Here is a 25,110-nt window from a genome sequence, read left to right on the forward strand (position 1 = left end):
TACATCCAAGCAGTATTCCTTTAACATGTATATTATGTGACCACCCTGAAACCAATAATGCAGTCTCTTTTGATAAATGATGACATTGTTTAGTTGGTTAAAGATTTGCTGACTGGACTTTTAGTAGTATTATAAATGTTTAAATATAACCAAATCAAATTTAATCAAAATGTGCACATAAAAGGCACCAGTGATTAAACCAGTGATTTTTCACGCTTAGTGTTTGTGCATGAAATTAAAACAGAACCCAGTCCAGTTACATAAAGAAGTTTTTTTTTTTTAAGTTCTGTCAGTATTTACAATAAGCATGCATATATTTAATAAGCACAATATGAATACACAGCAAGGTCGTTATGTCTATAAAGGTCATATACACATATTGTACATTTGGTAGCTGTGAAGTATTTTGGTGGCATTTATGATTTTTGATGAAACATTCTCTCAATAATCCCCGCAGCCACGTCTATCTGCTGAACAAAAGGCAATTTCCAGATCTCTATTTATATACATTTCTTACATTTCATCTCAGCATTTACAGGGAGATGTAAACTTTAGGTTGATGACAACATGTCAGGCAACCGTTCAGCACATAACAGTCAAAACTGATTTCAGTCTAGATCTCATATGAGGAGACCTTACAGTACCATCTTTAAATTCACATTTATCTGAGGAACAGCCATGGCATTCACTCATACAGACAGACACAGAATTCTTATATAACAGAACTGCTTCTTTATGTGCACAATCACGCTATTAGTTACCACTTTCTCTCACACACAAAAAACAAACATGTACAGAGACACAGATACTTCATGTTGGAAATAAAAATACTGCACCACTGAACGTTATAAATCTTTCAGTTGTTACTGACTCTTTGGCACAGCTGCATAGATTCAGTAAACCAATGCTCCTATAAGCTGTGACTGTTAAATCTACTGGTGTTAATCACTAGAATCTCATTTGATTAGCTTTTAGAAAATCTCAGTCAATATCATGCTATAAATAAATACAGAACCATAAAAAACTGACATAGACAATAAAGTGTCATCTTCCTCTGGCTAAAGGCCTTAGCTCGTCTTTAAAGTGATTTTTTTGTTCCATTATAAGTATTTCACCCCCAGTGTAAAAAAAAAAAAAACAACTGACGATTCATCACAACATTGAGGATAAAATGTCCTCAAATGACTGCAACGCTACATTTTCTTCACATTCATAATCTCAAACAAACACACATACAAAAAAAATCAGATGTTGTAGGTAATTGTATAATTGAACCTCCCATTTTTTCCTTGGTTTGATCAAGGAGAGCTGTAAGTGAAATCAGCACTCAATGCCTGGAGTTGTTATGATCTTATAAAATGCAGCTGTCGTAACAGTAGTGCAGATATACAAGGGGTCAAATCCATCCTTCATTGGTCTGTTATCAGACCGTGTGAGGAAAGCTGAGCTGGTAGAGTTCCTCATGGCAGTGGTTGAGATGTATTTGGGCGCCCTCTGTCGGCCAGAACAACAACAACAGTCAAGCTGGTTTTTCATGCGGTGATATCAGGCTTCAAGACCTCCATCTCATCCTCCTCTTCTTCACTCCTGCAAGATAAGAAACAAGTCTTAATTTCCATGACTAAGGATGCTTTTTAAACCTATCAGTTAATTAAACCTTACATAATACTGTAAAATAGAATTTAGTGTAGGTTAATGCGGTGCAATGCCAAAGAAAAATGTGATAGCATTTTGCGATAGGATATTATAAGGCTACATTCAATACAATATTTTTCTTTATAAACCTTTGTTCAGGGAAAGAAAGCATCATTAAAATGTCTGCAAGTGAACAGCTGTTTTACTGTTGCTGTAAATAAATCATACATTTTAATAATTAAACAAAAAGCATAGAACTACTAGTATAATCATCAACCAGAAAACATCAAGAACAATCAGGAAAAGCAAAAACACTTGAAACAGAGTCAAGCTACTTCTTGGCTACAACATGGCTTGATTGCTTAGACTTATTTTATGAACATGTCAGACTTTGAACAAGAAAACCAGCATATAGACTCTGTTTGGTTTCAGAGATGCATGTTGACATGTTAGGCGTCAAGATGGCACAGTGGGAAGCACAATCGCATCATAGCAAGAAGGTCGCTGGTTCAAGTCCCAGCTGGGTCAGTTGGCATTTCTGTGTGAAGTTTACATGTTCTCCCCGTGTTGGTGTGGGTTTCCCCCAGAATCCAAAGACATGTGGTATAGGTGAATTGGGTTGGCTAAATTGTCCGTAGTGTAGGGAGCCCATGGGTGTCTCCCAATGATGGGTTGCAGCTGGAAGGGCATCCGCTGCGTAAAACATCTGCTGGATAGGTTGGCGGTTCATTCCGCGGTGGTAACCCCAGATTATTAAAGGGGACTAAGCCGAAAATAAAATAAATGATACTATATTGTCTGATGTGCTAATGTCAGAGGGTGTGCTAATGGCAGGCACACAAAGGTCATTTTGTTTGAATAAATGCAGAAATCACGATTTGCATTATTTTGTTATATTTACACTAGTGCATTTTGATTTTAAAATGGTGTTTTAGAATAAAAACGCGCATCCAGACTGACGTTTTTACTGCATTTACAGCGTCAAAGTATGAAACGTGACCACTCATGCTCACTGTGCATTGTGTTTAAACTGAAAACAATTTAAACTGAAACAGAATACCAGCATTTCCAAACTAAAACAGGGTCTTTAGCATTTTCAAAAGGCCATTTTCACGATTTGAAGATGCTGTAGTTTGGATGTAACCTTAACAAAACATACAGTTAAAGGTGCTGTATGTACGTTTTTTACTTCTAAAGCATAAAAATACCATATTATGTTTGCAGACATTTAAGAAACATGCTAAGTGAACATTCTTGTTTATCTGAAAAACAATGCTGAAGACAGATATTTTGCTTTGAAAATCTGTTTTCCGTGCTGGAACGTCTGTCTTTGTTGTTTTGGTTGCTTTAACCCACCCAATGCCAGTTTAGCCAATTATAATACAGCACACCGGGTTGCCTTGCTGGAAAACGACACATTTCATTCATTCAGTCAGTCAGGAGGGCTCTCAAAGGCTACATTTACACTGCATGGTTCAAGTGACTCAATTCCATTTTTTTCTGCCATGTGGCACAGATCTGATATGGCCTATGTACATGTAAGCAGGAAAAAAATATCACATGGATTCCAATTTATTCATCAGATTCAGGCCTTGTTCATATGTGAAAATTTATCTGATATAATTAGGATCCGTGTCTGCAGTGTAAGCAGGTAGATCAGATTTTCACATGTCAATGCGAGTCGCGCATCATTAAAAACAATAGAGAATGATGTCTCTGACGCTTTCATTTCAGCACAGACTACAGCAGAGTCGCAAAACTTACATCTCATAAACGAGGACTAAAAAAGCTTTTACATTGTCATATAACATAAGTAATTAAGCATGTTAACGGGAGTGAGAGAGCGCAATATCCACCGAATAACCAATATAAACGAATATAAAACTATTGCATACATCACAAGCATAAATCATGCCATGGACATCACATTAAGATGCCTTCTGCTTTAAAAAGGCCTAGATTAAAAGGTTGGCCAAATGAGATCTTTTTTTCTATCATAAACTATAGTAATACAACTTGTCAAAAAAGAATTTAAAAAAAAAATTAAACCCTGGAAACAGATTAAATACAGGAACGGAGAGAAGGGCGCTCTTATTATCAGCTGTTAGTCAGCACGCGCTCTTTTTTTTTTTTTCCTGGTCATTGCGCCTTTGCCGTGTGCTGTGTAAATGCAGACAATCGGATACGAGTCACTTTTAAAAGATGATGTAAGCTGGTCATCAAAAAAAATAAATAAATAAAATCAGATACAGTCACAAAATTGACCATCAAGATCTGCACAGTAAATGCAACCAAAGTGTGCATTCGCGACTGAAATGCGACCTCAGGTGGACAGTAACAGCCTCCGAAATGAGACGCAGATTTGGAGTTCCACATAATTTTTAATTAGCAAATAATATAAATATTAAGAATGTAAACATTAGTTGAGCAAGTTACATTGTAACCCTGTGTCCTAACAACACGCTATGCACGTAGAAATTTAAATACAGCCATTCAGAAGCACAGAATATGCACTTACTGCATTCCAATAAAATGGTAGGGATACGGTAATGCTAGTAACCCTAACTTGCCAAATTAACCTATTTAAGCCTCTAAATTGCACTTCATGATGAAAATTAGTATCTTGAAATAGATCTAGTGAAATATTATGTACTGTCATCATAACAAAGATAAAATAAATCAGTTAAACTATTATGTTTATAAATGTGTTAAACAGAAATTGGAAAAAAATATAGAGGGAGGCTAATACTTCAGGAGGGCTAATAATTTTGACTTCAATTGTATGTGTGTTAAAACAAAAATGCACCAATGTAAACTGCACACTAGTGTATGTCCTACCGCAAGAGCAGCTGTAGTTGTTTGTTGTTGTACTGCCGGCGCTCTTCATTGATGGGATACGTCATAAAGATGAGCAGCCCTAGAGCAATCAGTGACACAGGAGCAGCCGAAACCAACATCTTCAGTGTCAGATTCACAGAGTCAGACTGATCGCAAACATCCGTCTCATAACCTGCAAAGCTGAGCAGATGGAAACAGAACAGATGGAAATATGAAAGGCCAGAATGTGTCTCGTATAACTTGTGCTGAGGACGCCGAACTCATAAAAGGGTTTTAAATGCACAAAGAGAGAGATTACCTTAATGCTAGTGTTGATACGCCAAGAGACACTCCAGAGGCAAACTTGGTGAAGAAAACATAGAAAGAGTAGAAAATAGCCTCATGGCCCTGAGATGTAGGATTCTGGAGTTTAAAGTCATCAACCACATCTGGAAGCATAGACCTGATACAGATGCAAATTTATGCCTTTGTCAGTTCACCGTTCACGATACAAAGCAGATCTTCTCCACCTACTCACTCCATGTGGACTAATGAAGTTTTTCACTTCATAAAACTGAAACAACTTAGACACTGTCTGAAGGGTTCTTCCAAAAACTTTTAGAAAATCTGGGGTTGTCTTCTTGAATACATGGAACTGTATACTCCATGCATACTGGATGATAGTTCATTTTTTACACTCTTTGATGCTGTGTGACAGCTCATTTGACCAGGTTTTTAGCTTGGCAGGTAAACAATGGTTCTGGTTGTTTTTTTTTTTATTCTGTATTTTTTGTTTTATGTATAAAAAAATGTTTTTAATATATACAGTCAGGTCCCTAATTATTGGGACAACAAAAATTTTTGCATTTTTGGCTCTATACACCAACACAATTAATTTGAAATTAAATGAACAAGATGTGCTTTAACTGCAGACTGTCAGCTTTAATTTGAGGATATTTACATCCAAATCAAGTGAATGCTGTAGGAATTACAACAGTTTGCATATGTGCTTCCCACTTGTGAAGGGACCAAAAGTTCAATTCAATTCACCTTTATTTGTATAGCGCTTATACAATGTAGATTGTGTCAAAGCAGCGTCACATAAAAGGTCACAGTAAATTGGAACAGTGTAGTTCAGTTTTTAGTGTTTAAGTTCAGTTCAGTTTAGCTCAGTTCAGTGTGGTTTAGAAATCACTACTGAGTCCAAACACTGAAGAGCAAATCCAACGATGCGCAGCTCTACAGATCCCGAACCATGCAAGCCAGTGTCGACAGCGGAGAGGGAAAAAAAAAAACTTCACTAATTGGCGAAAGTGAAGAAAAAAAACCTTGAGAGAAACCAGGCTCAGTTGGGCACGACCATTTTAATTTCTCCACTGGCCAAACGTCTTGTGCAGAGCTGCAGTCTCAGCGGCGGGTGGACAAAAGTAATGGGACAGAATATTAATCATAAATCAAACTTTCAATTTTTAATACTTGGTTGCAAATCCTTTGCAGTCAATTACAGCCTGAAGTCTGGAACGCATAGACATACGAATGCATAATTCCTACACCGTTCACCTGATTTGGATGTAAATACCTTCAAATTAAAGCTGACAGTCTGCAGTTAAAGTACATCTTGGTCGCTTCATTTCAAATCTATTGTGTTGGTTTATAGAGCCAAAAATTATAGAATTGTATCGATATTCCAATATTTATGAACCTAACTGTATATATTTAAATAATAAATATAAAAAATTATAAAACAAAAAATATTAAATAAGAAAATTTAAATAAAAAACCTTACCAACTAGAACAATTGTTTACATGCCAAGCTATAAACCTGGTCAAATGAGCAAAGTTAATTTTTTACATTCTATCATCCAGTATGCATGGAGTATACAGTTCCATATATACATTCAAGGAAATAACCCCAAATTTGATAAAAGTTTTTGAAAGAACCCTTCAGATAGTGTCTGACATCTTGTTCGTTTCATTTTATATTCATTGTGTTGGTGTATAGAGCCAAAAATGCTAGAACTGTGTCGATGCCCCAATATTTATGGACCTAACTGTAAATATATCTGGTGGTCAATAATTGTTACAATCCTTTTGGATCCTTGTTTACTTCTCTCTCTCGCTCTTTGTCAAAATATACAATAATATTTTAAAATGTGTGATATTTGTAATTGTTTTGAACATTTTTATAAATTAAGTTGATAATTTAAAAAAAATGATGGCAGAAAAATCTCAAATTGTAATGTAATTGGTATTTAATTGGTATTTAATTCTTAATTTTGATCCTTATCATTTTGGAATTGTACTGGAATTGAACTAGACTGCATTTATCTGATATAAAATGCTATTAAAACAGTAATATATTGTAATATAAGAATTATACACATTTTTAATAACCGTTTTCTTTGTGAACATATTGTGATTCAAAGCTGAATATTCTAGCTTTGTTTCTATTCAAAAATGCAAATTAAAACTAGATTATTGCATAAAAGGTGTGCGAATAAAGCAGCGTTTCCATCCAACGAGTAAAAGAGAACAAAATAGTCACTTCCTGATTAACTGGCACCAAATATCAACAGTAAAATCCAAATTTTCTTGGTGGGCTACTTCATCATTCAGTTATCGGTGTCACAGACAAACACTCACCAAGGCAGGAGGAAAGCTGCGCCCACACTGACACCAGCAGCGATGGACACGATGTAGGACACAAGGAGGCTACTGTTTACAGACACCACCAGGATCATGAAAGGCACGGCCCACTAAAAAACACACACACAAAATAAATAAATTAAAAATAGTCACTGACACCATCACTCGCATCTCACATTAATGTAAAGCCCATGTGTTACAAATTTTATTTTTTATATTTACCTGTAAAAATTAATACTCAATGTCTAATTCATTTAAATCACTAAACTTTTACAACATTGCTTATTAAATGTTATTGCATAATATATTTTTAGAAACTTTAAGAAATACTTTGAGAAATATATTCTGCTCTGCAATAAACCCATTTCACAAGACAGCAGGAAGATATAATGCGTTTAACAGTCATCAGCTCCTTAAATCTTAAAAAAAGCTTTTATTTTAAATGAATAAAAAGCTATATACACATTTATAAAGCTATGATTTATTTATTTATAATTATATATGCATCAAATTACAAAAAAAATTGTTAATGTTTATGCGAGTTGTTTTTAATGCAGAGTCAATGTGCGCAATAGTATCTTGGCGTCCGTCTTGCACATTCATTCATTTTTCTTTGGCTTAGTCCCTTATTTATCAGGGGTCGCAACAGCGGAATGAACCGCCAACTATTCCAGCATATGTTTTACGCAGCAGATGCCCTTCCAGCTACAACCCAGTATTGGGAAACACCCATACACACATTCACACACGTACAGTACTCATACACTACGGCCAATATAGTTTATTCAATTCACTTATACCGCATATCTTTGGACTGTGAGGGAAACCCACAGCACCCTGAGGAAACCCACGCCTACACAAGGAGAACATGATAACTCCACACAAAAATGCCAACTGGCCCAGCCGGGACTTGAACCTGCTGTGAGGGACAGTGCTAACCACTAAGCTACCGTGCCGCCCCTGCAATTGTTTTAGAACATACAATTCAGTTGCCTATGAGAGAAATGAATGACTAGGAATAATAAACAGCAGAAAACGGTCAAACTGCTTGCTACGCAAACAGTTGTGTTCATGACTATACATAAAAGTAGAACAATATAATAAGAAAATGTCAGTTTGCAACATCAAGCAGCACAACGAGCCGTTTAGAAGTGAATGAGATCAGAAGTCTCAAGCAAAAAAAAATTAACTGCGCCCACTCATACGTCAAGAAGGTCAATATGCAAGATACTCACAGTGATGCCGATGTAAACAGCAGTCTTTTTCCCAAACCGGCAGAGAAACCACTGCCACATAGGAATAGAAACAGTAGCAGACACCTGGCAAGACAAATCACACAAACATTAGAGCTACAAAACCTTATTACCACATTATGCAACTCCTCACTGAAGGATGACATCCACAAACTGAAGTTAAAAACAGTCTTTTCATCCTTCAATTTAAAGTCGTGCTGCTTCTGAACTAGAAACACATGCTTTCATCACTATAGAGACTGCTAACCTCATCCAAACAGAGAGAGCTGTTACAACACCAAACCAAACAATTCAGAAGTGCCCAAAAACACTTATTCAGGCTGGTGAAAACACTCACCATGATGACCAGTAAGATGTTCTGAAAATCCTCTCTGAATCCCAGCGTGTACTTGATGAAGACAGCAAAATTCCCTTCCAGCAGCTGAGAGAGAAAAACAGACGAGACTCCATCAAGCGAATGAAGATTTACGTCTTCATTTCAGGCCCAACTTCAATCTCAGAACAATTCTGAATGTTATTTTTGAGCGCAGACCTGTCCTAATGCTGACTGCGATTCTAAAGCGTATCTCCTGCATGGCAGACAGCCCTTTTCTATGTGTTTTCGGCTCTCTTTGTTTTAACACACATAAGCTGGTCTCTATGAGGTGTGCCGTGGTCAGTTCCAGAAACTGCTTTCTCTTGTTCATTATTATCACAGATGCTAAACAGTTTGTAAACAAAGTGGCATGAGACATTTAAAGAAGTACAACTGGTATTTTTCTGTGTTTTTTGATAGATTTTTTATATTTAGTTGAACTCTTGACATGCAAGAGGGGATTGTGCCATACAAACATCCAGTAAGTTTCATTAAAAGTCCTGTGAAGTGCTTTGAAATATGCCATTTTTTTTTGTTTTGTTTTCTCGCAGCTCTGCCAGTTTTAGTGGCTGAGCTTAAGTGGATCGAATAAGAAACGTCTTGAAGCGGGCGGGCAATGTCAGATACTAGAGAGCATTTGATTGGTCAAGATTTGATGAGGACCTGAAGTATGGAAATGACTAACTGCAAGCTCAGACGTTTATATCGGTTTTATAGAGGTGTGAACCTACACTGGTCTCACGGTTCAGTTACGATTATCATGCCATTGATTCGCTTCAATTCGATATCTCGGTGCATTGATGATGCTTTCCATCAGGGTTTCTACAGGTTTCATCAAGTCAAATTTAATTTTTAAGACTTTTTAAAGACCATTTTAAGACCATTATGAATGGAATTTCAAACTAACACAAGGCTAAACACTAAAGATGTTTTAATGGTCAAGATAAAACCTTAAAAAAAGCATTAAAACAAATGTTATTGTAAGGAAGATAATTAATCCATATTAATAAGTAAATAGAGTTAATAAATAAACATTTCTTAAAACTTTTATTGAAGTATATTGTTAGAGATTAGATGGCTGTTGACCCGATTGGGTATAGCTTTACATGGACAAGAAAAAAAAAAAAGACCCATTTAAAATGATTTAAGACCTACAACACAATATTTTGGTGGATTTAAGATTTTTTTAAGGCCTAAAATTTGTTTTTTAAAATTTAGGACCTTTTAAGACCCCGCAGAAACCCTGTTTCCATACACAATTTTTATATTTTACTTCACATCACAACAATTCTCAAATTAAAATGCATTCATTTATTTATATTTCTATATTATTTGCAATACAATTTGTCCTTTAATACAAACAGTCAGATATATGAAATGTACCTTTAAAAACTCAAGTACATGCACAAAACAACATGAGCATTTATAGCAAATAAACAAATGTAAATATCCCGCTCGCTTTCTGAAGTGACAAGGTTGTTCTCTTAAACGTACAGGCAGGAAATGGTGGTTTGTAAAAATACACACTAAGGGGTTCTGTGGACAGGTCTTATATGCACTGGGAAACTATTTTATCATATTATAAAAATCTAAAAAGAATTAATCAGCAGTTAAATAATCTGTATATCTCTTTGTATCTGCTTCATGGTGTTTTGTCTTTAATGTAGTTCATCCTGCAAATTTTTATTTATTTATTTTTCTCCTCCGTTATTCATAATTGTTTTTTTTTTTCACAATCATCATCGTCATTTTCTTATAACATACATAACTACAGACTGTTTAATTATTGTATTTGACCCTAATTATTATGTTAAGCTCGGGTGGGGCTTGGGTTATAACAAAAAATAGACAGAAGGAAACTGTAATGTTTACTGTTGTATTGTATGGAAATGTTCTTTCCCTTCAATAAAAAAAGTAAATTATATTCTGTATTCTATGTGGTTGTGTTTCACCTGAAAATCCAACAGAATTCACGGTAATATCTATTTTTTTAATTCTTGTTCATACATTTTAGATTTGCTCATCCCTCAGTAAAGGGTAAAGTTAAGAATGAGGTTTTCTTTCAAAAAAATTAAATAAAGAAACTGCACTTTTTTATATGAATGAAAAACGAATGTTGGGTAGGCCAAGTTGTCCGTAGTGTATGAGTGTGATTGAGTGTGTATAAATGTTTCCCAGAGATGGGTTGCCGTTGGAAGAGTATCCGCTGCATAAAACATGTGCTGGATAAGTTGGCGGTTCATTCCGCTGTGGTGACCCCGGCTTAATAAAGGGACTAAGCCGAAAAGAAAATGAATGAAAAACGAATTTACCCACTTTATGTAAAAATCATTATGTTACCTTGCGAAATCAGGCTACATTGCAAAAAATACTTTTCTTCTTTTTTTTGTCTTGTTACTAGTCCAAATGTCTAAAAATTCTTAAATCAAGAAGCATTTTCTAGACAAGTTGTTTTAAGAAATAATATGCCAATTTTTAAGAGAGTTTTTCTTTAAAACATCTTACTTTAATAATGTTGTATTCCATTTTGACATAAGATTATTTTGCTTACCCCACTGACAGATTATTTTGCTTGTTTTAAGGAAAAACGTACTTAATTTTTACATATTTCTTAAAACAAGACAATATTTTTTGCTTGTCCAGAAAATGCCTCTTAATTTAAGGATATGTAGATATTTGAACTAGAAAAAAGACAAGAAATCTAAGTAAGAAAAGCATAATCTCTCGTATGCACATTTGTCCTTGTGTTTCCCTCAAAAGATTTTCCCCACAAATATTTTAATCATTAATATTCAACATATTGAACATTTACAATTCACGATTGGAGCTCCTCTGACATTCATCCGAGCAGATTAACTCACTCTTAACACAACACAAAAATCTGAAAAGCTCATCTTTAGAACCATTAATATAAATCAGAACATCACTCAGTGTTGTCTGAAGGGGGTAAATCAGCCTGATTATCTTGAGGTGTGCACCCAGCCTTGGGAAAATTTATAAATTTTCCATTTTAGTTAAATTCGCATTTTATGATGGAAACAGCTGGTGATATTCATCTTTACATGAATCTCAGAAACGATTTTTTTCTTACCATGAAGGCTAGAGAAGTGAAGAGGAAGGCAAGCACCAGTTTAACATACGGCCCGTGACCCATCACCAGCCGCAGACCCTTCTGAAACGACACCCGCTTCTGTGTTTTTAATTCACCCTGAACTAAAACAAAATAAAAAAGGAAAAAACTTATAAATGCATTAAAAATACATTTTACTGCACGTTAATACACTACAGTTGCTTAGTGGCCACAAACAGCCTTCAGTTAAACCAGGGATTCATGAGGGGGATTCGGAAATTGATGAAAAGCTGATTATGTATACATTAAATTTCATGTAAAATAGCAACATGTCAAAATCAAACTTGGAGAATGTATAAATTAAAGAGACTTAACTCACGATCCTGCTCTCTCACTCCAAAAAACAGCACAGCAGCACACACAACATAGATTAAACTGATGACTGCAGATGCAATCATATACGCACACCTCTGTGAACGAGAGATATGAGAATTCAGGGGCTGAAACTTAATGAGATATAAAACAGCCCTGTGCTTTATACTGATCATGCCCTCTCACCTCGTCAAATATAATGTTTTTCAGTGGGATATGAGAGTTATTGCTCTGGATTGAGTCATTGAAGCTGTTGTTTGGGGATGTGTTGTTTTTACAGGGAGTGTTGGCCATGCCCACAATCTGACCCTGGATGGCAGTGCCAACGACTGTACCAAACACCTCTACAGTCATGCCTGAGGGAAAAACACAGGACAGAACCCAGGTCAGCCAAATGGTTTTTATTTTAAAGAAATCAATAAGGATATTCAGTAAAGGATGCATTACATAAATCAAAAGTGACAGTAAATATTATTGTCATAAACAAATTACAACATTTATCGCTGTCAAGTTATGAAGGAATCCTGCACCAAAAAAACAAAAATCAACCTTTTTAATGACAATAATTTAAAAATTTGAGCAGCAAAACACAATATTAAAATGATTTCTAAAGAAGCATGTGACTATTCAGTAGCTGCTGAAAAAACAGCTTTGCATGCATTAAATATTCAAATAGAAGACCTATTGTAAACAATAATCGTGCTCATGAGAGACTTGTTTTCAGCTATCATGTGTTTGCAGTGTTTTTGCAAGTTCTCTTACGGTAGGCTGTGGCAGAATCTCGTTCTCTCTGCTCAGTGCTGATAAACATGGTCAGAGCAGAGTACGGCACATGAAAACACTATAAAACACACAAATACACAGAGTTAATTAAATTATTAGCACACCAGTCTAACATTTAAAGATTACATTACATTAAAACTTAAAATTGAACATTATATACAATACAATAAAGTTATTAAAACACTAAATAAAACAAAAGGAGGCATGAATATGTGATTTCAACAATCTTATCTGAGTTCCATTTATGCTAGATGCTATTATGCTAATAATATTACTTTTTCTTTACTATTTTTAGTAGTTAACAATACGTTTCAATATCACCTAAAATACATTGAGAGTTAATTTTAGGCCTGAAATTGAAATAGTAAAAAATACTTATTAATATTATGCAGTACTGTACAGGAGTTTGATTTAGTTTGCTATTGGTCAATCTATTGTGAGTGACAAGACAATTCACCCAAATGCAGAAAAGCACAAAAGTTTATGAGGACTCATTATATTAGATCACTGAAGACATTCATAAAGGGATAGTTTACCCAAACATAATAGTTTCCTCACCATTTTGTCACACTCAACTGGTTTTAATTTTCATAAATTTCTTTCTTCTGTTGAACAGAAAACAAGATATTCTGAAGAATCTTGGAAAAGAGCAGCAACTGACGTCAAAAGTAGGAACAAATGATTCTATGGAAGTCAATGGCAACATTCTTCAGTATATCTTTGTGTTCAACAGAAAAAACTCAAACAGGTTTGAAACAAATAGAAGTTGAGTAAACAATTTTGGGGTGAACTATATCTTTTTTCCACAATGAGGCCATTTAAGTTATTTTGGTTCCCCAAAGAACCTTTCAGAGGCAGTTCTTGGACAATATTTGTCTTGGTGTGAGGAACATTTTGATGATCTAAAGATTCATTTTCCACAATAAAGAACCTTTTGTGGATTGGAAAGATTCCTTGGGTGTTAAAGGAACTAGGGTTGGTAGATGTAGACCAATTTGGCATCGTACAATGTCTAACGTGAAACATTGTAATGGACAATGGCATCGTCGTCATAGGCGGCGGTGAATTAATTATTTATGAATGACTAATAAATTCATAACGAATTAATAATTTGTAGCCTACCGTTTCAACTACCTGACCCACATGGTCTTTGTTTTACCCATAACCAAATCATAAATAAATGAAGTTACACACAAATTACCACCCGTCAATCACTTTTTCCGAGGGACTTTGGCATGAATAGGCAGAGTGATCTGTGTTGCTATAATGGCGTCAACAAACTTGGTTGGTATAAAAGATGCACAACACACATGAACCAACCAACAGTTTCTGAGGTTTTCGCTAAAATAACTAATCACAAGCGTGAAAGCGAAACACTGAAGCAGTGTCTTGACACTGTGACATGTTACCTGATAGATTCAAAAGACCTAAGAGTCATTAGATAGAGACAAGATGAATTAAATACCACGTTTAACAGCTATAGTGAGAGGCGATCCAGCAGTACATCCTTGATAAGTGTGGAAGGAGGGCTTTTCAGAAATGCTAGATGAAACGTCAGTGTGGATGTGGATCGTTTCAGTTCTAAGATGCCATTTTAAAACTAAGATGTATTAGTGTAAAAGGGGCTGTGTCTATTTTTTACAAGCGGGTTGCTGCTGTGACGGGGCGGGGTGGAGGATTGTGATGCCGACTCAGCATCGTGATGTCTATCGGCCATCGACCCAACCCTAAAAGGAACTATCGATGCCAGGAAAGGAACATTATTTTTAAGATCTTAAAAGCAACAGAAGCCTCATTTAGGTCTATATAAACCAGGCGTGCCCAAACATTTTCGTATGAATGGCCAAAATCCAAATATCATTGAGAGACGTGGGCCAAAGATAAATACCTAACTATTTTTACAGTAAAGTTGCCATGGTCCTCTATGCATTATATGTACGTTTTAAACTGAATCCAATAAATTTACGTTATTTAAATTGAAATGTTTAATTTTAGATATCTTTTTTGTAGCTTAACAATAAAACTGATAATCTCTAAACCATTCTCAGATAGGATGGTGGGCCAAATCAAAAGTTACCATGGGCCAACTTTGGCACATGGGTCCTAGTTTGGGCATCGCTGATATAAACAGATCAGGGAATGTAAAAATGTTGTTTTTTTTTCAACAAAACTATAAATGTGTGTACTAACTGTCTGGAGGGTCTGGAAGAGACAGTAGAAGAGCAGATACCACATCATCTTCCCTTGCTCTATTGGTGGAACCACCCATATAAGGAAATAACACAACACAGCTGGTATGGTGGACACCAAAATCCTGCAGAGAAACAACATCAAAATCATAACTTTTATCATCATCATAATCATCTAATTGGACAAATTAAGATTTTTCAGTTCATTTGCATTTTAGATTGACAATTTGGATACACCTGAACAGATAAAAATATCCCACACAGCATAACCGTTCAGTTAATATGTTCAGTGTGTGCATGTGTGTGTTAACTCATGAGGTTAAGTGAGGTAATGGGTCTCTTTGAGGCTAACTGATCTTTCCCCCAGTGGCTCTGAACAAGGGCCTCTGCTGCTCAGGGTTTCATTGGACATCCAACTAACCAAGCCAGCAAGAATTTGGCGGTGCGTGAAAAGGATGTATAAATCACACCAGCTCGTTCCAAAGCTCCTGGCAATGATCCCATCAGTGACTCCACAAGAAAAACACTGGGCACTAAGAGACACTCCAAAACCGAAAGTTCAGACTGACAATGACAACAGTGTGTACAGCGGGCGATAAACACCTCCCTGTAAGCCTTTCGTTCTTGTTTACGATCAAAGCGGCGATGGAGAAATTTGTGTGGGGCGCAGTGCATTTTGGGATATAGTCTACCACACAGTTCTATTGTATTTATTTCTGGAAATGCAGCATGTAGGTAGAGCCCTATGATTTCTGTGATGTCATTCAGACCAAGAGACTCATCCAGTCTTTACTGAGACCCCATCCACACAGCAGTGGAATTTAAGTAAATCCACAAAAGTTTAATATCGTTTTAACCATTTGATCACACGACACCACCTTTGTCGGTGACCTTTAACAAACTTTCTGGATATTGAGATACAAAAAGTCCCAATACGCTGCTCCTCACACAGCCACTTTTTGGAAACAATGATGTCACATTATTGTATCACATGACCAAAAAAAAAAAAAAAGATGAAGGACCCCTTATGTCCTAGGCAGCATGCCACTCCACTTTTAGAAACGCACTTCAGAACTTCCCTCGAGTGAATCCCCGCCACCATTTTAAAGTTCGGTCCACTTCATCAAGTGAACAAGAGAAGCTTACATGAATATACCCTTGATTTTGACAAAAGGAGCGAGTCAGCTTCATATGTCCACTATAATTGTGAAGTCAAAACTTTGTAGTTCCCAAGTGCATTTAATTTAAACCCATTAAGATGTTCTGCCAGCAGTAGACACTTGTGTGATGTAATTAATGACATACATAAGAGGGAATGAGACGGAGAGAAGTTAGTGAGTGAAGGGCATAAAATAAATTGGACTGTAATGCAGACCCAGGGTGGATTCCATTCTGAAGGCCTCATCCCTATGCTCCAATTCCTTCGGAAGGACCCTCCAAAAGGAGTAGAGCATACAGATGAGGCCTATGATATCACACGCTGTGTGCACTTAATTGTGCTCACAAATCGTTCAAGTTGCCTCCATTTCCCAGATGTTCTATACTCATATACCATCTCTATAAATGTATTTGTTTTATTTAAGATCATTTATCATTTATAATGTTCTTTAGAGCTGTAAAACACTCCAGAATCTGACAGATTGATTAGCTGTAGGCTCTAAAACAGTCATCTGAAGCGTTGTCATAGAGTGTTATGCTGGATTTCATCAATAGTCTTGCATTTACTAACACACTATATCTAAGATGTTTGGAAGTAATTCGCGTTTTCCTCCTGTAGAAAAACATCATAAGAACAATGTTTAGTGGCTCAATGTGTTACAACAGTGTTTTTAGAAGTCTAAACACTTCATTGATATAGTGTACAGCCAAGCACATGTGGTCAGAACACAAACGAGTCGCAGGTAATAAAGTTAAGCGTTCTCCCAAAGTAAAGTCTAAGCCAGGTACAAGCAAAATGCTAGCAGGTGTCTGTAGCTCCGCCCACTCTCCGCCTCTTTGCCCTTGTTTGGTATCCCGCCGTGGGTGCGATGACGTGCGAACAAAATGGTGATGGTTGACCGCGCCTACTTGTAGCTTCTTTTGCAGTGTTCAGAAACCTAGAAGTGACGTCACGGAAACTACGTCCATATCTTTTACAGTCTATTCTGTGAAGTGAACAGGAAGTGTTTGTGGAACAACAGTCTTATGTCAAAACATAAGACGCAAAACCGTAAAAAAAATTGATTTTCCCATCACTCCCACCCAGTATTTCTCTTCCCACCACAGTTTTTTTTCCCTTCTACCCATTTTTTCCCCCACCATCACGTACCTTCCGAGTCTCTGTTATAATTTAAATACAGCAACCAAAAATATATGGTGAAAACTGCATGGTTCTGTCAAAAATGTGAACATTTTAATTACTGAATCCTAATATTAATTAATAAATAAATGAATGAATGAATGTAAATGTATCATTACTTTCAATGGGGTAAATCTGGAACTGAAACAAACATGCACTCATGACCGGTCACTCTGCAGCACAAAATATACTTTGTCGCTAACTGAAGTGAAGCCATTAGGAAGTGATGGCTACCTGTGATATGCAGAGGAACTTGTTAATGTCCATTTCAGTCTTACAGATGCATAACAGATCAGGTGTCAGCTGCTGTTGAAATCGCAGTTTATGCCATTGTATCACTTCACATTAACAGTGATAACTTCATGCCTTCAGGCTTTTAAAGTGCACACCCCACAAACATCTAACAATTAGCAGAGCACTATAATACCACAACACATGCATGTAATGATGCACTGATGGAAATGTATAGGTTTTTGAGTCGTAAATGAGCCTAATATGTTCAATTTATTAGATGCATTTCCTTTAAATAATTCAGCCATTTCAAAACTGTTTCAACACACATTCTCTCATTCCTACTGATATTTTCCTATCAATGGCTATCACAAATGCCTTAAAACAGTCTTTTGATTCATTTTTCTTTAATTCTTCATATCTAATTTGTAATTCAAATGTTCTCATTGTGGTCAGCAAAAGACTGGTGATCAGTTCTGTTTCTGCATCAACTCAAAAGTCAAACCACATCTAACGTGCAGTTATGAATGAACTCAGTTAGGTCTCCTGTACGCTGTCTGCAGTCTGATAGGTCAGATCTGGTGGTGTGGTCGACTGAGCCAATCAACATCCATTCTGCACTCAACATCCGTTTTCCCACATGCCATTAAATACACACACACACACACCACCCACACTGCTAATATAACAATAGATTTGCATTGTATTCAACAAAAAGTCCTCGATCACATCTCAGCTTATTTGCCTTATATTATATTCATAGTGCATGAACACTTCATTTTATTAATACGTTTCAATTTCATTCCTTCAAACACAAATCATTTTCTCAGCACTGTCAGTCCTGAATCAGCTTTCATTATGAACATAAAAAGAAGAAATAAGTTCCCACTAATGGATTGTGAGTGTACATGTACTGCCTATTTTCCCCTTTAGCTTACTAATGGCAATTGATCCAACCCCCTAAACCATCTGAGTTGCAATTTTTGATTTACATACTTTTTATGACACACAAATTTAAGCATAATCAGTGAAATCCCAGTGAAACAATGACTACACGTGGCGCTCTTGTAAACTCCAGTAACCTCCTGTATGCAGCAGATGGACTCGGCTCTATCACCATGACTACTGCTCCCTACTCTGTATCAAACATGTCTCTTTCTCTCGGTGAAACCCGGATATTTTCAGAGTTTGGGCTTAGTGAACAGAGCGTTTTCATTATCATTTCATTTCCTCTTCAATTTAGCGACTAATATCATGCACAATGCATCATATCATATCCATGTGTGCATTTTTGAAAGCCACATACCAGGGCATCATGCGTCCGTGTCTCGTCCATGGAGTTCTGCTCACTAAAAACCCAACGGTGGGATCAGTCACAGCATCCCAGGCCCGACCCGCAAACAGGATTACCGAGGCATTAAGGGGTTTAAGCTAAAAAGACAGATAGAGACATTAGTAAGTAAGTAAAGAAAGTTCATATTGTTTAGAAAAGTCCACAGTGAAGTATAATTCACAACAGTGTAACTGTCCTATTTAGGATTGATGTATATCAGGGTTCATATACATTTTTGCTACTAAATTCCAAGACTTTTCTGAGATTTTCATGACCTAATGTTTCATGTTATGTCCACGTATGCATGGTAAATAATAAGAAAAACAATGAACATATAAATTTATTACAGCATATCATAAAACACACACCCAATCAATTACCTATGATGAAAATCAACTTTTGTAAGCTGCTTGAACAGAACTGTGTGTATATATAGTGTGTTCACAGTAGGGTTGGGTGATGTCGACCAATTTGGCGGTGTACGATGTCTAATGTGAAACATCGCGATGGACGATAGCATCATCGTCGTAGGTGGCGGTGAATGAATAATTCATGAATAATTCATTCATTCATAATGAATTAATTATTTGTAGCCTACCGTTTCAACTACCTGACCTGCATGGTCTTTGTTTTACCCATAAGTAAATCATAAATAAAGATAGTCGTTATAAAGATGTTGACAAACTTAGTTGGTAAAAAAGCTGCACAACCAACAGTATCTGAGGTTTTTGCTAAAATTACTAAATCACAAGAGTGAAAGTGAAAGACTGAAGCGGTGTCCTGGCACTGTGACACGTTATCTGATAGATTTAAAAGACCGAAGAGTCGTTAGATAGGGACAAGATGAATTGAATATCACGTTTAATAGCTATAGTGAGAGGCGATCCAGCAGTACAACCTTGAAAGTAAGCAAGTGTGTATTTTTCGCAAGCGTGTTGCTGCTGTGACGGGGGCAGGGTGGAGGATCGTGATTTCTATCGGCAATCGTATCGTCTATTGACCCAACACTAGTTCACAGTCATATTGGAGTCTCTTTTTAAAAATGTCGTGACATTAATATAGAACCCAAATCCCAGTGATTTTGAGACCCACCACAATGCGACGTAGGAGTGCAATTTCCATTTTCCCATGAAATTAAATATTTTTTCATCAATACTAGGCACATATTCTCGCTGTCACCACACACACATACATAGAGAGAGATGCAAAACAAATATCAGTACTTCCTTGTGACTTTATTAACTTGAAACTTTTATTAATAAAGCTGCTATCCTTGCAGGCAACAAACTTGCATTTTCACTGCTGCTGAACACAGATTACTCTGGTAATTTATTCTGTTTGAATAATCCTGCTCTCTCACATCTGTTACTACCATAAAATTACAGAACTTTAAAATTAACAACAGAGATCTGAGATGCGATGAGCAGGAAACTAGTCCAACACACATGTGCTCATGAATGTGCGCTCTATACTGACACTGAAGCAGGTCGCACACCAGAAGCGCCGCTCGGCGGCACATCGTGTAGCGGCATACATTTCCGAATTCTAAACATGGGTTTCTATCAGGGTACACACACCGGTGCCGCAAGTTGGCGGCTGTCCGCAGCGCCCAGCCACGACTCAGGACACTGTTCATTTCTCTGCCGCGCCACAGAGCGCCATCTGATTAGTTTCATGTTAAATATCATGCGAATGTCTGCATCTGGTGTGTATTACTTTTAACTGTCATGTGCGCACCGTGTCGCGGCGCTTCTGGTGTGCGACCTGCTTGAGAAGAAGAAACGGTTGAATAAACTTATTTTTGTTTTATGTGCAAACAAAAGCATTCCCGTAGCTGCATAACAATCAGAATGTATCACTGAAGACACATGGACTGTTTCAACTGTGTTTTTGATATCTTTCTGGTATGACTCCCTTACTTTAAATGAGTTGGGACCATAGCGGTCTATAGAGGATGAAGGAGCTTTCAGATTTCATCCAAAATATTTTAATTTGGGTTTCAAAGACGAACAAAGGTCTCGGGTTACTATAAGATCTGACGAAATGCGTACAAGTGCACAACTGTGATTAAATTAAAAGATGCACTGGTTACCATACTGCATGCCAACTCCATAAATTATAATTTTTTTATACTTTAAAGTTTACAAAAAAAACAACTATTATTAGCATTGCTGAATTCTATTGTTTTCTATTGCACAAATAAATATATAAAGTGCAATTAAACTATTATTAGTTTTTAATTTTGTTTACCTTTTCCATCAAGAGGTAGATTGAAATACATTTGTGCATCCCTGGATATTATAAAAATATCATATATACAAATCTTAAGCTGCCAAATCTTGAAGAGTGCCGTTCAAATGAGTGAATTGACAGCTCTTTAACCGTATCTAATGCCAATACTTCATTTGCTCGATGGACTCTGACAAGAATCGCCGATTGGCTATTGCTATGGAAACGGTCACTATAATGAGTTTTAAATAAGATAACTGGAGCTGGGGATTGATAGTCACACAGATGCACTAAATGAGGCTTTTTATCTACTATCTCGCATGCTCTTTTTTTTCTTCTTTTCCACTCTCTTACACCTGACCTCTGGTTCATTACTTGCTTGCTTGCTTTTGTTTGAAATAATTCTATCTAGTCATATGGAGTGATATGATATAGTAACAAAACGATGCTGAGCCAGTTTATTTTCACAAGCAGAAGGTGCTCAGGTCTCATACAGTATAGATGCATTAAGTTATATCATTCCCATACGTATACTCACCAGTGCCACATCAAGCAAGAAGATTTGCAGAAAGAAGCCCAGGGCGGTGCCTGTGATCTGATACGGAGCCCCTCCGATCGCAAAACACACCTTACTCCACACACTCAGAGCTCTTTTCCTCTCCTGCTGCGGTGAGAGCTGAAAAGAGGACAAAAAAAGAGAGATTATGAAAGGACAAACAATGACAGTGATTGTGGCGAGTAAGGGAAGAGTCATGAGAGACTGATGAACTTTTCCCCGCAAGAGACCATGATAAAATCCTCACTGGAAGAGGCGATTTAGTTTGGACAGTGTTCATGTTTTTCGGATGTTCCCTCTGAAGCTCTTTCTCCCCCCAAAAAATCCCAGTGCACAGCATAAAAGAGCATTCAGAAGTGCTGGAGGGCTTTCAGAGATGCAGTCCACAAGAAATAAGATCCTCAAGATCCCTTTGTAGTGAACGGGCGGAAATGATCCAGAATTTATTGGTCAATAATTGATTTTATCTTCATGCAAAAAAATAGTAATGATAAAATTGGGTATTTATCGATCAATGCTGGTAAGGTAATGATTAATAGTGTATTGATACTACTTTTTTTTTTTAATCTTTTAAATTTTTTAATCGTACGATACTATTCCAGCTGAAGTACAATGATACCAAGTAGTATTGCGATACTGTAATTCATAACTCTAATTATAAAGAAAATTGTCAGAAATACTAAATTTTGTGTGTTATAATAGACCTACTTTAAAGTAATTCATAATTCCCTTAAGACCAAAAAAGTATTATTTGCACCTCACTTCACCTAAAACCTTTTCATTTTTTAGTCTATTTAGAATTTTTTATAACTGACCAAAAAAAAACAAAACATTAAAATAAAGATACCATGAATTATACCAAATGAAATTTGTTACAAAAAGAGCATTTTTCACAACAAAATTAGGCTATAAGAAGTGGTCAAATTTGTTTCAATAGCTCTGTTTCCATCAACTTATTTTTTTGTGCATTTTGGATATTATGTGCATTAAAAAAAACGGTGGAAACGCCAAGTCGGTGGAAACGCCAAGATGCAATAATTTTTGAAAATGCGCATAAAAAACATGCACATAACTGAGTAAAATGAACTTTTTATGCAGTAGAAATGAGATAGAAACACTTTTAGCGAACAAATTCCAGTATGAGCATTAAAAAAGGTCATGTGATTTTGTTATAAGAGACCATGTGATGATAAAAATGTGTGCGAATGGACAAACCAGCAGGTTGAGCACATTGTAAAACATCTGAAATGTTATTTTGGTCATTCTTAAACGCTTTAAGTACTTCAGTATTAGTGTTATTATATTATTAATGACCTCCAGAATCAAGAGCGTCTGTGCTCTGCGCCTTACGCCTTTAAACGCCACCGCACGTTCACTGTGTGTCAGCATTGCCTTCTGAGGCACAAGTCATTTATTAAATAAAGAAAAGATTCATGCAGCTTTTCTTAATACAGCAAATTCAGTTTCTACTGTTAATATTTAGCGCCAGATAATCAGGAAGTGACGATTTTGTTCGATTTGACTCGTTGGATGAAAATGCTACTTTATTCACACATCTTTTATGCGATAATCCAGTTTTGCGTATAAAGTTAAAGTTAATAATTTTGGGATGGAAACATAGCTAATGTTTCCTGTTGCTATTTTGGGTTCATCTTTTTTTTTCAGTCTTATCAGGTAGCAATTCAAAATTTCACTTTGTGAGTCGTTTTTTTAAAAGGATTGGCACTGTTGTTAGCTAAATCATATTAACAGTCAGGAACAGAACTGAACTGATTCAGATGTGCATTCAAACTGAAGCACTAGAAAACGTGCAATAGGCTACCATAAAAGGCACAAATTCTAAACAGTGACTTTTCCACATGCAACATCATCTATTGTCGATAAACCATTAATGACGATACTACCTTTCACAAACTACAGTGGCACCGGCAGTATTTTGGAGCCATAGTATCACGATACTACCATAGTACCGGTAAATCGTGCAACCCTATTGTTTACAGTAGTTGTATACTGTTGCTTTCATAAAAAATAAAAAAAAATCATCTAAATATGCACAACTAATGTTAATTCTGTAATTATTATTTTAACAGGCTTTTAAAAACAGGGTTTGTGCAAAACACCACCGTCTACAATACTTTGTAGGGCTGCACCATACTGGAAAAATCTAACATTGCGATATTTTGTTACTTTACGAAGTATATTGCGATATAAATACAATTTCAACAGTTGACTTGAATATCTCTATTCATCAAGATTTATATTTTTTTGATTGATTGGGATGATTCTGTATTGGGAATGCATCAGAATAACATCTAATAAACAATTGACATGTTTAGATATATACAATAAAGTATAATATACATTCAAAATAAACAGTCATTGCAAGTTTTTAGAGTCTAACAGTATTCAGGTACAGTAATTGAATAATACAAATAAAATTAATCAAGTTTACAAACGGTTCAATTTCTTATTCCTGAATACTTTTAAAATCACTATGCTGTCACTGGCCTCAAAAACACAAGCAAATGATAAGTTTTAATACAAACTCAACATTGAATATCTTGTGATGTGACTACTGCGAATGTTCAAATAACAATATTGATTCTGAAACAATATATTGTGCAGCACTAATACTTTGCTCATTAGAGAGTTTACAAGACAAAATGAACAGAAATGCAATCCAAGCTGTAATTAAACATTGCTCAACATATGTCTGACTACAGAAATTTTGTGAAATGTCATAATTTTGCTGAAAAAATAAAATAAAGAGAAACCTTCCCTCCATTCTTTGCACATTTGAGGCCAAAATCCCAGCAACTGTTTTACCTTAAATCACCTCAGCCTGCTAAGCAGGGTCAAGCTCTAATGGTACTTATTAGCAAGTCTATCGTATTGGCAAAAAAAGAATGCAGAAATTGCTGTAGCCGTCAGACATAAGTGACTCTCAGCAGGATGCTACACAAATTTTGGTTATGTTCTGCCAGTCACCAGTTACAGAGAAGGTTTGAAACGTAAAATGCATTACATTGTCACTCTCCTTACTTACTGAGCACCTGCACATGGTCAGTAGAGTCTGTTAATCTCGTCTCTGTAAGAACAAAGGTCTGTTGGGCGTTTTTTCCTGTGCTTTACAACTGCTTAAAGACTTATTCAACTTGCAAGTAAATAAACTGCACCAGATGAACACACAAAGACTAGATTTAATCACACTGTAGAAAAAAATTTATATATACACATTACACTTTTCTGGACATTTTTGTTTATTCACACTTTCAAATCGCATAATACGGACATTTGTACTAA

At 36.1% G+C, this 25,110-nt stretch overlaps 1 protein-coding gene across 1 annotated transcript in view; it reads right to left on the reverse strand.

Annotated features, from left to right (window-relative positions):
- Window positions 1-495: 495 nt before the first annotated feature.
- Window positions 496-25,110, reverse strand: part of mfsd2aa (MFSD2 lysolipid transporter A, lysophospholipid a) — a 26,232-nt gene continuing 1,617 nt past the window's right edge. Inside the window, exons 2-14 of the mRNA XM_056471529.1 lie at window positions 21,790-21,927; window positions 18,996-19,120; window positions 15,122-15,245; window positions 12,911-12,989; window positions 12,335-12,504; window positions 12,156-12,246; window positions 11,798-11,919; window positions 8,689-8,772; window positions 8,334-8,417; window positions 7,096-7,208; window positions 4,772-4,915; window positions 4,474-4,653; window positions 496-1,587 (exon numbers count right to left, since the gene is read on the reverse strand). Coding sequence (XP_056327504.1) covers window positions 1,533-1,587; window positions 4,474-4,653; window positions 4,772-4,915; window positions 7,096-7,208; window positions 8,334-8,417; window positions 8,689-8,772; window positions 11,798-11,919; window positions 12,156-12,246; window positions 12,335-12,504; window positions 12,911-12,989; window positions 15,122-15,245; window positions 18,996-19,120; window positions 21,790-21,927 — 1,509 coding nt within the window. The 3' untranslated portion in view covers window positions 496-1,532. The remainder of the gene's footprint in view (window positions 1,588-4,473; window positions 4,654-4,771; window positions 4,916-7,095; window positions 7,209-8,333; window positions 8,418-8,688; window positions 8,773-11,797; window positions 11,920-12,155; window positions 12,247-12,334; window positions 12,505-12,910; window positions 12,990-15,121; window positions 15,246-18,995; window positions 19,121-21,789; window positions 21,928-25,110) is intronic.

Source organism: Danio aesculapii, chromosome 13 (genome assembly GCF_903798145.1).
Source record: "Danio aesculapii chromosome 13, fDanAes4.1, whole genome shotgun sequence".
Classification (NCBI taxonomy): Eukaryota; Metazoa; Chordata; class Actinopteri; order Cypriniformes; family Danionidae; genus Danio; species Danio aesculapii.